The sequence below is a fragment of the Pseudochaenichthys georgianus genome, chromosome 4 (genome assembly GCF_902827115.2).
Source record: "Pseudochaenichthys georgianus chromosome 4, fPseGeo1.2, whole genome shotgun sequence".
NCBI lineage: Eukaryota > Metazoa > Chordata > Actinopteri > Perciformes > Channichthyidae > Pseudochaenichthys > Pseudochaenichthys georgianus.
Window position 1 is genome coordinate 36,573,323 of NC_047506.1, and position 16,969 is coordinate 36,590,291.

The 16,969-nt window shown below is 41.7% G+C and overlaps 1 protein-coding gene across 1 annotated transcript in view; it reads left to right on the top strand.

Moving 5' to 3' along the window:
• LOC117445615 (cadherin-2-like) overlaps positions 1-11,045 on the top strand; it is a 163,804-nt gene extending 152,759 nt beyond the window's left edge. The window contains exon 16 of the mRNA XM_034081380.1: positions 8,101-11,045. Coding sequence (XP_033937271.1) covers positions 8,101-8,307 — 207 coding nt within the window. The 3' untranslated portion in view covers positions 8,308-11,045. The remainder of the gene's footprint in view (positions 1-8,100) is intronic.
• The last annotated feature ends 5,924 nt before the right edge of the window (positions 11,046-16,969 follow it).

Here is a 16,969-nt window from a genome sequence, read left to right on the forward strand (position 1 = left end):
TGTCTAAAATTCCAGTAATGCTCCCACACATGGGTTCAGCCTGTATTAGAATACGTGTCAGTGCTTTTCATCAGTGCTGTTCAAAGCTTGTGTAAAGCATTACACTTATTATTGTACATGCAGCCGATGCATGTGTGTGTGTGTCTTTTGGTCAGGCTGCATAAAGACATCTGCCAAGCAGAGCTATGAATAATGAGTGGGAGCTGTCAGACATGGCATGCTGATCGAGACAGCTTAATCCTGCAGACATGACAAGCTGATGCTCCTTGTTAATTCCTTCCTCCCTCTGAGTGACAGGAGTGTCTTCACTCTGACAAGAGACGCTGCCCACAAAACATTTCCGTTTACCATTTTCAGCACAGACGAGAGGCATAAAACACACACAGCAGGATTTTTAAGATTTTGTTTTTGTCTTTGAAACAACTCAAAGCACTTCCATCAGTAGGCAGTCCATTCATGCACATATTCTGTAATATATACACTGGTGGCAGAATATTCCTTATTAGGGGCCACCCACACAGGGCCCCTGACCTGTCCATTGTGGAAAAACATTATACATTCTAGGCCACAGCTGTTGTGTAACCCTGTCTTAAACGTCTGTGTGTATGCGTCTGTAAAATGAGTTAGTACTTTTAAGGAGTATGTGTGTGTGTGTGTGTGTGTGTGTATGTCGGTGTGTGTTGGTAGTGGTTTTCTGCTGTAATCTGCAGAATCTCCTCCTGGAGAGGCAGCATGTGACCCAAATCCTCTTCTCTTTCACAGTATGCTCCTCCATAATCCTCCTTCTCCCCAGAACTCCCTACTGTCCATCTAACTCCTACACACACACACACACACACACACACACACACACACACACACACACACACACACACACACACACACACACACACACACACACACACACACACACACACACACACACACACACACACACACACACACACACCCTCTTTGCTTAACTCTTATTTATAGTTGCACGTAGGCATACATCATATTCTACACAGTTTTTTCTTTGCCATTTATTCTTATGTAGTGTATGAACCTGAAAAAAAGAGCATAATATGTCCTTTAAATGCAGAACTTTAAACCAGCCTGTAAAAACCTCATCGCTGCACACTTGTGCCTGTGCAGGGAGGGCTGCAGTAAGGAGAAACGTAAAGGTTACAGAGACTGGCTTCCGATTGGAGGGTTGACATTTTGAGTTCCTTTGGGGAAGTGAACTGCTTTCAGAAGTTCTGATGGGTCAGGCGGGTTTTCAGGGTTTAACATAAGTCTAACTCTGCTCTGCTTTGGAATGAAAGCATGAACACAGGTTTCTATAAACCCTGAGCTTTACTATACAGTTCCTATAGAAATATGATAGGATTACTGTAATCCTGCACAAGATATCGTCAGACTCTTGTAGCTCGCTCGACCATAAATTCTGCTTTTCTCAGACATACTCTTAGAGTGCTGGATCCTGCGCTGTCATGTGGAAAATCTCCCGCCGTGTCCATTTTTAAATCGAGTGGCCTGCCTGGCAAATATTTGATACAATGTCCTCTGGTTTAGAAGTGATGAGGATGGGACTTCCGGTATGGCGGCGCGCTAGACAGACGTGTTTCTTTCTCCTCCGCACAATCTTATTAATCCTGATATAAAACCAAACTAACTACTACGACAAAGAGAGCAATACATTTGCTAAGAATACCCTGATGGCTTGAAAATTGATTTTGGCCTGTCCAAACAGGGTGAAGAAGCTACAGCTAATGCTAACGCTAACACAATGGCGGAAGGGAATGTTGGGAACGCCGGAGATGAAGCAGCAAGTAACTTGCCAATTCTCGAAGCTATCAAAGACTTAAAAACAGACAGGATGGAGTATTGGCTGCAATTGCTGGACTGAGGAAGGAGGTCGGAGAATGTATGGAACGTGTTAACAGTGCAGAGTTGCGCATTTCTGGCACCGAGGACACTATCGTCCACCTACAGGCTAAGGTACAGAGCCTCGAAAGTAAAAACAAAGAAATGGAGGACAAAGTTATCGACTTGGAAGCAAGGTCCGGAAGTTTTAACTTAAGGCTGGTAAATATGCCAGAGAAGGCGGAAGGAGACAACGCCTGCTTAATTCTGGAAAAGTGGATCCCGGAGGCCCTTGACATCTACTCGCCAAACTCCAAGCTAATCCTGATACGCGCACACACAATTGGTCAGAGAAGCGATCCAAATGCTCCCCCGAGAACACTGATCATGACATTTCTGAATGACAGAGACAAGATGACGGTGCTGAAAGTGGTCAGAGCCAAAAAGCAACTACTCTACAAAGATAGGCCGGTCCGGTTCTACCCAGACCTGGCGACCGGGATACACAAGAAGCAGAAGGAATTTGATGCCGTGAGGCAGAAACTTCACTCCATGGGGATTCGATACGGCATGCTTCTTCCTGCCAAATTGCTGGTGACACATAAAGACAAAACACAAACTTTCGAGAAACCAGCGGACGTGGAGGCCTTTATCAGGCGAATTGAGGAGGAGATGACGGGTTGAACAGGGCCATGAGGCCGAAGAACGGGCTAGCATGCCAGCTCCCATTAGCGTACGGGGCTACAAGGAACAGAACATTAAAATACGGCCACTCTTGGTATCCTTTTCTTAGCTGCTACGTTCTGATCTGAGTTGAGCAAGGTAATCAGCTCCTTTTACTACCCAAGCGAGAGGGGTCATGACTCTTATACATAGGTCCATTCCACTAAATGTCACAAAGGTAATCGCAGATAAAATGGGAAGGTATTTGATAATTCAGGGTACTCTTTATACAGAATGTCTTAATCTGGTTAATATTTATGCACCAAATAAGGATGACCCACATGTTTTCAATGACTTGTTTTTTTATCTTGGCATCTCTCGAAGGCCAATACATTATAGCTGGAGACTTTAATTGTACTTCAGACCCTGGTAAAGATAGATCTTCACATATAGACAAGACTCTCAACAAAAGTAGAGAAATTATTCACCAATCCATTGAAGAGTTACATTTGAGGGACATATGGAGGGATGGATGCCCTGGATTGTCAATGTATTCCTGTTTTTCTAATACTCATAAAACATACTCCCGAATTGATTACTTTTTAGTTTCTGCAAGTTGGGTTTGTAAAGTTAAGGATTGTATGTATGATACATGTATGCATGTTCTGATTTCGGATCATGCCCCGAACAGTATGGTTTATGCAGATCCAGGGCTGTTGAGGGATCCCCCCCAAATGGAAATGTCGGCACAAATGGTGACAGGACTCAGACCTAATAGCTTTTCTGGGAAAACAAATTGATCTATATTTTACGCTTAATACTTCTGAAACCTCTGCAAGCACCAGGTGGGAAGCGTTTAAGGCTTATATTAGCGGTCAGATTATTAATTTTATGAGTGCCAAATCTAAAAAAAAACAACAACAAATATTCTTATTAGAGTCAAAAATTAAAGTCATGGAAAACATTAATTTTAGAAATCCCTGTCCTAAATTACACCAATAATTGTTACTATTAAGAGCACAATATAATGAAATCTCAGCCTCTAAAGCAGCAGCTAACTGCTAACTCATTCTGCTGTCAGTTGACAATCATTGATTGGCCTGTCGGTCTCCTTTCCTTTCTGAAAGTCATAACGATTACATTAGTCATTTAGATTACTTATGTCCTCAATTACCATGGGATTACTGAAACCACCATGAATTAAAGAAATGGTAGAAATGAATCTAATCTGAATTTTGAAACATTCCTTCCCATCTCCTGCCTCTAAATATATCAATAAACATTAGGATGTGATGCTCCTGACTACCATACAAGTTTAAGAAGAAAATATTAGTTTGAAAGAATTCAAAGCAATAAACAGCAATAGGCTCTTTAACCAAGGCAACTTTAGCCTAACATGTATATGTTAACAAGGCAGGTAAGATAGCTGTTCACACTATCTATGTATATTTTCTACTTTTTTAATGCTATTTTATTTCTATTTAAGATGTTTACATTTTCGATTGTTTAATTCTAGTCTTTTAACTTCTCTAATGTACAATGCCTTGTCTTTTGCTGCTGCAATGCAAACATTTCCCCAAATGGTATCAATAAAGTACTTCTTATTTTATCTTAAACCTCAAATATTAGCGACTTTTACATTTAAAAAAAAAAAAGTTATTGATGTAACTACATACACATATCGATATGTTGTATAAATATTGCAAATCAAAACCTTTATTGACCACTAAAAAAAATCACAGTTCTATCTCCTGTTATTAATGCATTCAAATGGCCCGCCATGAACTTCCGGGAACGATCAGGGGCCATTTCTCAATGGGTGCGTCTCACTTCGGTTATTTTTCATTTCCTCGCTCCTCGGGCTCTGTATCACCGGAAGTGTATTTGTCTGCGCCATCTTGAGTACCGTCCCAGTGGCCTTATTTTTGCCGGAGGATCGAGGAGTGATAACGGAGGAGCGATAATCGAGGAACTACCAGACCATCCTCCGGTGAAATCCTCAGACACTCGCCCCGCCCCCTTACTGCGTATCGCTCACTGATTGGACGATGCAGGATGTGCACTGATCTGGCTGCTGTCAGACATCAGCTGTGCGGCGTCATCACAAACAGACGTCGCTTCACGTGACACTCCGGAGGAAACAACGTCCCATTGCTCTTAAAACTCATTTCCCTGCTTCTCGTGGTTTCCTTGCGTCTCTCCATGCTTCCCTGGTGGGAGGAAGTTGCAGGGAAACGACGCAAGTGAGGGACGCAAGGAATCCATTTAACCGAAGTGAGATGCACCTAATGTCGAGTAAAGCTGCTGCAGAGCCACTATTTCAAGTCATCGAGTGGCGCCGAATACTGGGCATTTAAACAGTCCTTCGGCGCCACTCGATGACGTAGTATACTTGAAATAGTGGCTCTGCAGCAGCTTTACTCGACATTGAGACCATGAACCATGTGACGATCAAGTATTTTGGACTTCCGCTGTCGCAACTCTTCTATCTATATGGCGCTGGACGTCAGGGATTTCACAATGTGAGACGGGTTTTGAACATTTTACATGACCAAAAGGGGGCGCCAGATACAGCTCTCTTGGCATTAGATGCTGAGAAAGCTTTCGACAGGGTGGAATGGTCCTATTTGTTTGAACTTCTTGACCGTTTTGGTTTTAGGGAGAATTTTTGTAACTGGGTAAAACTTGTATACAATGACCCGTATGTAGAACTAATTACCAATAACATCATATCAAAGCCGATAAGGATCGGTAGGGGCTGTAGACAAGGTTGTCCTTTATCCCCCTTTCTATTTTTAATCGCAATTGAACCATTTGCTATTGCTGTGAGAGAGCATACAATGATTACAGGCATAAATGTGAGAGGGTTTGACCATCGAATAGCTCTTTACGCAGATGACGCGATTCTCTTCCTTAGAAATCTGGAGAATTCTGTACCAGCCCTTATGGATCTGATTAAAGGGTTTAACCGTATATCTGGTTACAAAGTAAATAATTCAAAATCCTCCATAATGCTCCTTAACTCGGAGGAAAGGTCTAACCCACCCAAACATGCTGGTCATTTTAGAACAGTAAATACTTTTACTTATTTAGGTATTCAGACTGTTCCCAAATTGGAAGATATTGTGAACTCTAACTACAACCCGATTATAGCGTCTATTTCCAAATCAGTTGATAGATGGTCAAACCTTCTACTGGGCAGCTCAACTGAGAACATTGATGTTTTACTACACAGAGGAGGGGCCTCCGGCGTGGAGGGATGTTGAATCTTGCTCCTTAAAGCTCCCACTTCCCACTTATCTATATTCTGACAACCCTAAAAACCCTAAAAAAAAGACATCCAACCCTATGGTTAAAAATAAGATTGGTGTCTGGCAGGAGGTTAAAAAATGGTAGGCAAGTACCAGTGTCTTGAAGTGGATTCTAGCAGTTACCGGAAGCCAGTGGAGGGAGCGGAGGAGCGGCGTGGTGTGGGAAAATGTAGGAAGGTTGAAGACCAGACGAGCCGCTGCATTCTGGATGAGCTGCAGAGGTCGGATGGCACATGCAGGTAGACCAGCCAGGAGGGAGGTGCAGTAGTCTAGGCGTGAGGTGACGAGAGCCTGGACCAGAACCTGCATCACTTTCTGGGTCAGCTGGGGACGTATCCTCCTGATGTTGTAAAGCGTGTATCTGCAGCAGCGGGTTGTAGCAGCGATGTTTGCAGTGAAGGACAGTTTGTTATCTAGGATCACACCCAGATTCCTTGCAGTCTGAGTCGGGGAAACAACAGAGGTGCCGATGTTGATGGTCAGGTCAAGAGTGGGAAAAATCTGTATCGGCAGATTGTCAAAATCAAATGATCGGAATCGGATCGGGAGCAAAAAAAGGTGATCGGGACATCCCTAAAAAAGAGTGATTACTTTAACATTTATTGCACAGTGGTTTACGGAACTTTTTACGGAATGTCTGCCTTTAGAAAAGATTACTTCCATTCTCAAAGACAAACAAAAGCTGTTCCAGAAGGTCTGGGGACGTTTTATACCAAGAACAACAACCTATCTCAATTACTGAACGAACCTGGGGCAGGGTAATATGTTCAAATGACTGATATCCTCTGCAGAAATACGGTCTTATTACTGGAGAACTGGATGGTTGGTGATGTATTCAAGTGCCCTTGTTGTATGTATGTACCAATTTAATGTATTATTGTGATTTTTCTTTAATGTAATGTAGTTGTTCTCTGTGTATGTATGTATTGCTTTTGGTTCTGTGTTTTCATTTTATGTATGTGATTTTTTGAAGAATCACATATTGATTTAAAAAAAAAAAAACGAAGTGATGAGGATGGAACTCACAGAATAACAGAAGTCTGCTGTGAATGCTCTATCACACATCAAACGCAGGATGTGTGTGAATCTTTCATCTGCAGCACTTTGAACAGCTGGTGATGTGCAGTCACCGTAACCAACAGTGGCCTTATTTTCCAAACTAGGGATTATCAGATTACATGTAACTGGATTACATAATCAGGATGCCAAAAATATTTACTGTATTCCCTTACAGTTACATGCAAAAAAGACGTTATCAGATTACTGTTATATTTCTAAAGTGTGCATTGCTAGCAGGGTGACAGTTTTACTTATAGTTAAAAAAAAAAAGTATAATGTATTCTTTGTAAACTGTACTGTTCTGTAGGCTGATGCTTTGTGTACATATATAAGCCTACTGCTTGAATCTGCTTAGTCCTTTTTTTATTCAGTAGGTGAACCTATATGTTCATACAATAAGTGGGTGAGCTTAACTGTATGAATTAAACTAAAACAGAGCTTTTCTCTGTCAGCTCAGATGTTATTTCTGCTTTTTTCAACTGTAGTATATGCTCAATGAAAGGCACCTTTTCCTATCAATACAATCTCTCAGCAGAGGACACATTTTTGGTCTTGAATATGTTGTTTCTTCTTTTCTAAGGTTACATTATTCTGAGTTAAAGCCATCCTATTGATATTTCTTATCTCTTTTATTTATTTGCATTGCATTTGATATTGAGGTAACCCAAAAGTAACAGATGGGCGCTCGTCCGGGATCGTCCCATTTGTTTCAGCTCGGCTCATAGGCGGCACACAGATGGAAGACCAGTTTACATGTAACAAAATACTTATTTATTCACAATATAACAACACTTAGCAAACCTAAAACAAATGTGGATGTCAGTCATCAGGTGTGTTTGCATGTACTGTGGGGTGTGGGATATGTGTACCAAAACAGCAGCTGTGTTCTAAAGTGAGAGCCACAGTGTGGGATGGTTTTGGGCTCTTTATCCAAGCCACCCAGGTGTGGCTCATCAGGCTGATGGCTTGATCACTTGTGACACAGATGAGAGCCAGCATGCAGAAGAGTCTATATAAGTAAATGGAATATGATGTATTAGATAGATGCAAACAGATGAATGTTTATGGATGTTCTTTAAAGAGTCCAGGTGTTTAATAGTCTCATGGCCTGTGGGGTGAAGCTGTCCCTGAGTCTGGTGCTTTCAGACCTGACGCTGCGGGAGCCGTTGCAATTCAATACATGTTTTAAAGTAACCCTCCTAACCCTGTTGTTTCTCTCCAGGGCCTGAAGGCGGCAGACAACGACCCCACCGCCCCCCCATACGACTCCCTGCTGGTGTTTGACTACGAGGGCAGCGGCTCCACCGCCGGCTCCCTCAGCTCCCTGCACTCCTCCTCCAGCTGCAGCGACCAGGACTATGACTACCTCGGAGACTGGGGGCCCCGCTTCCGCAAACTGGCCGACCTCTATGGCGGAGGGGAGTATTAGCACCCCAAACAAGCACCCTCCACACCCCATCCTAAGCTCAGGTTGGGTGGGTGGGGTTAAAGGAAAGAGGATAATCGGTGAACATGAGTTATGGATCTGCACTTCAGTATTACCAAGAGACAGCTCGCTGACGAAGGTGGGCGACACTAGGGACCATTCTGACTCCTTGCCGAGCAAGGCCTGGCACCGGATAGCATTCAGGCTAACAGACAGTATGATGTTATCCCTTATGCTAACACAATGTGAGCAGCCAGACGAGTGCGCTCAGAGAGGGATGCTGTCTCTAAAGAGCTACAACAGCCATGCTACAGACGCTCACTTAACACTTGAATCTCACAGTACAGGAGCACTGGGGTCAAATGTGCCTTTTTGTACATTTTTTCTTTTTCGATTGTGTTCAGTCTCGACTCTGCTTTAAAGCTCCCGATGTTTTGCGACGGCAGCTGGAGGAGCACTTTGCCATGATAATGACCGTGTGTGTGTTTGCATTGCACCCCGTTACCTGTATGTGTGTAAGAGTGTGTGAGTCATTTCCACAAACACACTGGATGGACACTATAAAAGGTTATGTTATGAGACAATGGAGGATCCTGCCAGCAAAAACATGGCTCTACTGTACAGCTCTGGGTGTGCAGCTCTCAATGAAGTGTACATATTCTACATCATTTAGTTACGTACTCACGATCGCTGAAGCTTAATCTTGGCTGTTCCAAGTATAACGCGATGGAACACCTTTCCACCTTTTCCTGCCAGCATAAACAGCGTTCTGCCCTGGAGTTAATGTGACTGACTGCCCGTGTTAACAAAGCCGGCCAAAATCTGAATATTTGATATCCTCTCCGCGTCCCCCACACTGATGTTCCTCCTCCAACATCATGTCTAAGCTTTGATGGAAGTGCTCTGAAGAATGCCTCCCCTGTTTTTATATCTCTCTTCTCAGATAATCCTGCACATTTAGTTGCACAACAAATTCAATTATTTACAAACCTAGGAGGTTATTACAAGCAGCGAAAGGTATTTTTAGTGCAGTTTAAATATTGTGGTTATGTCCTTGCAGCACTTTCACAAATGGGAAATGTTAATAGGATGTATTGGAGCCTATTTGCCAGATGATAAAGTAGAAAAGCAAAGTGGTGCAAGATAAAGTGATGACATATGATTTCCATTTATGTTGTGCAGATAAAAGAAAGACAAACCTCTCTTTGCAGAAAGAGAGTAAGAGTAGTGTTTGGCCGACCTCAACTTCCATAAAAGAAATACACAACAAGTTGAATCACATTGATTTCATATACATGTACTGTGCAAATAACCACTATAGGTGCTTCTAAATCTGTTAGTATGAACCCTGACTTTTTCTCACAAGCATGGTATGGCTGTCGATATCACATAAAGACACATCCATGTTAAGTTGCCACGCAAAAGCACAGAGTTGCACACATTGTGAGGTAATCTCACAGAACGACTTCAAGTGACTAATACAGAGCATCTGTGTCATGATCAACACAGCTGGAAGGTTTGTTTACATTGATTTCTGTAGTCAATACACCTAAGGAATAAACGAGCACACAACTCCATCTCCAGCTCTATATTACCAAATGTAAACAACACATGTCTGCCAAAGCCTACTGCTGTAACATGCAATATGTGCAGGTAACAAAAACAGTATCAACTCATCATCATTATAGCTGCACTGGTCTTCAAATTGGCCAAGGAGTATTTGATCAGGGGTAATGGTTTATTTATACGAGAGCAACCCATCCTGGTACGTTCCTTCTACATTATGGCCACGCCCCTGTTGGGGTGCTAACCAAATACCAGCTAACATTTGACTTGAGGTAAATAAAGATGCTGAGTACTTCCACCAGTCAGATACAAAATCATTTGCATAACAAGCAACAACTACGGTGAGGCAGGCAATTACACAATGTCATTTGGGATTGTTCATTGGCATTAATATGGTAAAATTAATAGCAAAAGGGGATCAATGTCCTGTCAGTCTGCCAGTGGACCAGTGGCAGGCAGCATTTAAACACTTGGGATTTGCTTTACTTGTCAGTATTTCATACTTGCAATGCTAATGCAGCATTTACATTCACTACTTTGACTTTTAACATTACAACGGTTTACTTTGACGTTGACCTCAGCATCCTTTAATTATGACGTTTTTCCCACAGACGTACAGTATTGAGGGACTGTATGTGTGTCCTCTGTGGAGGCCTGAAGCCAGATATATTTTCTTTTACCATCCTTAAGTAATGGACATTTATTTAGATTTTGAGGCAGACTGGTGAAACCCAGAGCCGTACAGAAGAGCCACATATTTTTGCCAGTTTGGTGTTCAAAAGCTTGTGAGAAGACATGTACAGTGATGCTAGACTTTAGATAGAACTTCTGTTTTTTGTTTTGCTTTTATCACAATGTAACTTATGCAGCTGATCGCTAATAAAGGGAGACTTCAGTCCTTGTTTTTGTAGCAAAAATTGTTCTTACTCTGCTGTGGTGGATTAAATACAAAAAAAGGCAATGTTTCTTTTGTCTGCTGATGGTTTGCCTTAGTGTTCTCTGGTAGTCTCCAACTGGCTATTCACTGTAAACTAAAATATGTACAGATTGTATTGTTTTCTCTTGTTGTTCTTTTGGCTGTTGTCTCGGAAAATGACATGCTAATATCCTGAATCCTTGTATATGTGTAATTTGGATTACAAATTAAAACGATTTTGCATGTTTTTATCTTTTTATTTTGAGAAAACAGTATTTTTCGGATCCTTTGCAAATTATTTCATCACCAGTCACACACACAACAACATTCAGCAGTCTAACTCCCCCACCTCTTTGTTAGGGGTGTGGGACAAAGGTCCTTCAGGTGAGATACAAATTCAAAAGTATATATCACACAGAGCTCTAATTTTTTTGTTTTGTTTCGTATGATATCAGTATCTGGACTCTAGCTTTATAAATTTCCATAAGAACGAATAACTCCTCGGATTTTAAAAGGGTTAACATTGATTGATTTTTGGCCACTTGGGGCAGCAGAACACACTGTAAACAACATTGACATAATAACCCATTCAAATGCTGTTATAACTGCTAACACATGAGCACAATCCACCAACTCCTGAGAAAAATATCTGTCTCTAACTGCTAAATGATCTTTATCCAATCTTATCCCTCTGAAAACAGCACCTGCTACTAGAGACCAGGTTGATGAGAGCTGTGAGACTCAACCCGAACAGTGCAATCAGCTTAATTAACAAAATCTTAATAATAAATGCAAAGTTGGTGATAATTCTGTAGGTATAGCATTACTAGTGAGCTTTTCCAAATTACACATTGTCATTTAATTCATTTTGAATGTTAAAATATAAGTGCAGCTTTAAAAACCTTTACATGTGTTCATACTTTTATCATTAAAGTAAATGAAACGGTAGCTGTAGGAGAAGTATCTTAAGTAGCCCAAACTAAATAAGGGCTATTATTCGACTTCCTTAAAGTTAAATAGAATCGCATTATCAAAGCAGCAGAGACATAGAGGTTTTTTTCTAATGTATTTTTCGTTAGTTGCCTGAAATAAGGTCTGTCGTTAACACAAGCTAAAGAGATTCAACCTAATGTTCTACAACATAAAATGTTTCAGTAAATACCCCATCTGTGTATCATGTTAAAAATGGCGGTTGCTAACGAGTGACTATATATATATATATTTATATTTTTTTTTAATTTAACCAGATAAAAGCATTGAGATAGAATCTTATTTGCAATGCTGACCTGGCCAAGAAGGCAGCAACGTTACACATAACACATAACACAAACATATAAAATACAGAGAACATAACTAAGAAAACAAAAGACAAAAAAGCAGTCACTACATTGTGCACATTAGGACAGTAAGAAAGGTGCACTACTTATTACTGCAAGAGCAGCTAGTGGTAAGGACTTCAGACAACTACAATTTAAAAGAGGCTATTGAGACAAGTGCCGTCAATTTGAGGCGTGATTGAAGGTCATTCCAAGACCAAGGACTATAATAAAAAAAGACTCCTTTTTCCAGCCTCAGCCCGCACGGCAGGTACCTGGAACCGTATCCAGGCACTGGATCTGAGGTTGTAAGAGTCACAAACTGGAGCAAATCTGGCACATATATAGAGTGGAAGCTTACCTAAAATGGCTTTATACATTAATACATTCTGTGTTAGAACTTCAATATGGTGTTTGAAGTTCAGATTACTGTCCAACCAAAAGCCAAGATATGTGTAGGTATCGACAAACTCAAAAGAGACGCCATCAAGGGTGTCAATGTAGAGGCAAGAGGATGCTGACTTGGGAGCAAAAAGCATTGCTTTGGTTTTCTTACTGTTCAAAAGCAGTTTGGAATCAAGAAGTGCATGATGCAGCGTGATAAAATCTGATTTTAAATTGGAAACGGCCATATCCAGAGAAGGAGCACATGAGTATACAATAGTGTCATCAGCATACATATGATAGGTAGAAAATTGCATCTGATTACAAATATTGATTACATATAATAAAAAGAGCAAAGGCCCCAAAATAGAGCACTGTGGAACTCCCTTCTTCAAGGTGACAGGGTCAGAGACAGTACTACCCAACCTGACGCATTGAGTACGGTCGGTTAGATAACTCTGAAACCGGCAAATGGCATTATGACCGAAACGAGACACCAACATAACATTATACATAATGTGGTGATCTACAGTGTCAAATGCTTAGGCTAGGTCAATAAACAATGCAACACAAACAGATTTTTTATCCAAAGCAGCCTTAATATCGTCTAAGACAGGCATCCTCAAAGTACGGACTCCGGTCCGGATCCGGACCGAACCACAACTGTCTCTGGACTCTGAGCAAATTATACTTTTCATATGTATTATCCGTGTTATCTGCGAGACATCGCCACAACGCAACGAGTCAAAATGATCCGCTATGTCCATAGACTGCAAACAGCGCTCGTCGGACATTTATGAGAGAAAGTCTCTAATGTCCGAGTGCAAGTGAATGCAGCACAAGATGCACGTCATGTAACCCCTCCCCCGGTCCTAGCGCGAGCGTGGACATATGATTGGCGGCGATTTCATTTGAACTGGACGGTGCAAAACGAGAAGCATTCGGACCAAGCACTGAAGGAATGAGGTATTTGCGGTCTACACTGACAGAGAAGAGACTGTCAGTTTGGCTGTACTCAGCATTGAATCAAAACGCACTAAAGCTGTTGATCTTAATACGTTTGTGAGGCGTTTTGCTGAACAAAATGGTAATCGCCGCATTCAGCTGTAATACACGTCAACTTGATGCTCTGCTCACGGATGAGCATACAAAACTATTAAGATGATGACCTTACGTGTGTAAATATATTTTTTTCTTTGAGGGGGTCTGCCCCCCAAAAACAGTTTTAAGTCCTGAGAAAGTCAAATAAGACGTTGTGTAAAACTACACTGCCCAGCCAAAAAAAAGTAACCACTTTGATTTAACTAGGTTAGTAGGTAAGGACTTTCCACTGGATAACAACTGAAGTATAAAAGAATGCAGGACTGAAGTGATGGAGACCATGTTTGAAGGCAAACAAAAAGAGGAAATAACAGGTCAAATCAAGCAAATCCCCCTCTCAGATTCCACAGCAACCAGAAGAACATAAATACTTGCTGGTGATTTGATTAATCAGCTTTGTGATGGAATACAAAATGCACAGTGCATTTCCTTAGCTGTGGATGAGTCCACTGACACTGCTGACAATGCTCAGTTGCTGGTCTTTGTGAGTTTTTATGATGAGGCAAAGGGGGAGTTTGTTGAAGATGTGTTGGGCCTGACGAACCTCAGTGGACACACAAGGGGGCAAGACATTTATAAAGCAATAATGGGAATGCTGAATGAAAGAGAGTGCAGCTGCCTTTATTCATAACTGCAGCTCTTACACTGCGACTCTGAGGGGTCAAGCACAGACACAACAACAATGAAAACTGCTGCATACAGATTATTTTTGATTTTGCAACCTCGTGTTAAGAATCTTGTTGCAATTGTTTAAAAGTTTGAATGACCGTAATAAACGGACCTTTGTCTTATTGAAACATTTATTTTGGACCTTTAAGATTTGTATTTGAGTACCCCTGGTCTAAGACTTTCAGACTGGCAGTCACAGTACTGTGCTTTGATCTGAATCCAGATTGCATAGGGTAGAAACTAGGGATTCAAGAATCTTTGATAACACAGAAAGATTTGAGATAGGACGATAGTTATTCAACTCCATGGGATCACCAGCTTTCAAGAGGGGCGATACCAGAGCTTGCTTCCACACAGCTGGCAGTGTGTGAGTGGACAGGGAGAGATTACAAATATCAGTTGTGCTATAATCTGAGCTGCAATTTTTAAAAAGAACAGGCCAAGGCCGTCAGGCCCGGCAGACTTTTTAGGATCAATTGATTGACCGAGAAATATGCTAAATCAAAAACAGAGGAGTTCATCTCTTGACTAGGGCTGTGAGTACGACCATTTAGAGAGTCATGACTTTGCTCATCAAAAATGTGACCAGCCTTTTTGAAGTGAGCATTGAAAGCATTAGACATACCATCTCTTGACCTGACTATCAACATCGGCACCTCTGTTGTTTCCCCGACTCAGACTGCAAGGAATCCTATCCAATGTGATCCTAGATAACAACCTGTCCTTCACTGCAAACATCGCTGCTACAACCCGTTGCTGCAGATACACTCTTTACAACATCAGGAGGATACGTCCCCAGCTGACCCAGAAAGCGACGCAGGTTCTGGTCCAGGCTCTCGTCATCTCACGCCTAGACTACTGCAACTCCCTCCTGGCTGGTCTACCTGCATGTGCCATCCGACCTCTGCAGCTCATTCAGAATGCAGCGGCTCGTCTGGTCTTCAACCTTCCTACATTTTCCCACACCACGCCGCTCCTCCACTCCCTCCACTGGCTTCCGGTAACTGCTAGAATCCACTTCAAGACAATGGTACTTGCGTACCATGCTGCGAATGGATCTGGCCCTTCCTACATCCAGGACATGGTTAAACTGTACACCCCAGCGCGTGCACTACGCTCTGCATCAGCCAAACGACTCGCTGCACCCTCGCTGCGAGGGGGACCCAAGTTCCCATCAGCAAAAACACGTGGGTTTGCTATCCTGGCTCCAAAATGGTGGAATGAGCTCCCCATTGAAATCAGGACAGCAGAAAGCTTACACACCTTCCGGCGCAGACTGAAAACTCATCTCTTTCGACTCCACCTCGAGCGATATAATTACTAACAGAGAACTGCTAACAAAGCACTTATATACTAATAAAGGACTGGCTTATCTAAAGCCAGTTGAGTAGCACTTGAAATGTTTGGCTCTATGAAACCTGATGTACTTATATGATTCTGTTTTCTTCAAGGTTGTGTCTTCCTGGTCGAATGTACCTATTGTAAGTCGCTTTGGATAAAAGTGTCAGCTAAATGCAATGTAATGTAATCTGAATCTGAAATAAAAGAATCACTGACCTTCAGTTTTTGTGGAAAACTAGAAACCTTCTTGTTCTGAAGTGATTTAATTGTTTTCCAGAACTTAGAATGGTCATTAAAACAATCAGTGGTTAAGCTCAGATAGTAATCAGCTTTAGCTTTTTTAATAAGAAAAATAACGAAAAATTATGACACACCAATTATTTGATTACCTCTATCAAAACAACTGTCAACTGATCTGATTCAATTCTTTAATTGCGATTGATGCCCCGATTCAGCTTGACAAAACTAAGCCCCGTCCCCTTCCAACCACTGAGAAGAGCTCAGAGAATTCAGAAATACCTGAAATAATCAAAGTGTTGTGACTTTGGTAAAAGATGGTTTGGTTTGGGATAATTCTCTGAACCACTGTTCAAAGCTAATCGACTGTTTAAATTGCCTTCAGGTGTAACTGTGTTTGTATGAGTATGAGTATCTAGTGGTTTTAGAACCAGCCCTAGGCCAACTCTGACCATAAACTGGTCTAATTTCAGTATTTTTAAATGATTGCATGAGTGACTAGTTCACAATATATACATAAGACTATGAAAGCATTTTTTGAATGGGTTATACGAGGTCTCGTGCTAAACACTGGCACAGCTTCTTGTTTCTCTATGGCAGCTATTAATCCTCTTCTTCCTGCTCTGGACTTTTATCTCCGATCCAATTTGACACACAAAGAGTGTCTTTGGTTTCCAGGCCTGAGGGCACGTCAGCAGTATCTTCGCCCAGCAGACAGCCATCCACACAGGCACAATAACAGCAGAGCAGGCCGAGAAAACAGGAAAAACCCAGACCCTCTCCTGAGATCACATTCTGTCTGCTGCCCTGCTGTGTGTGTGTGTGTGTGTGTGTGTGTGTGTGTGTGTGTGTGTGTGTGTGTGTGTGTGTGTGTGTGTGTGTGTGTGTGTGTGTGTGTGTGTGTGTGTGTGTGTGTGTGTGTGTGTGTGTGTGTGTGTGTGTGTGTGTGTGTGTGTGTGTGTGTGTCTGTAGATGTATTGCAGAAACACAAAGGTCCAAAGCTGAAGTGCTGACTGCTGCTGAATAAAACAATACGTGACTGGAAGTCATAAGGAATAGGATTTAATTATTTTACTTCTGAATTTAGACCATTAGGCCAAATGAGTGATCCATTCTCACACTGATATTTATGGTG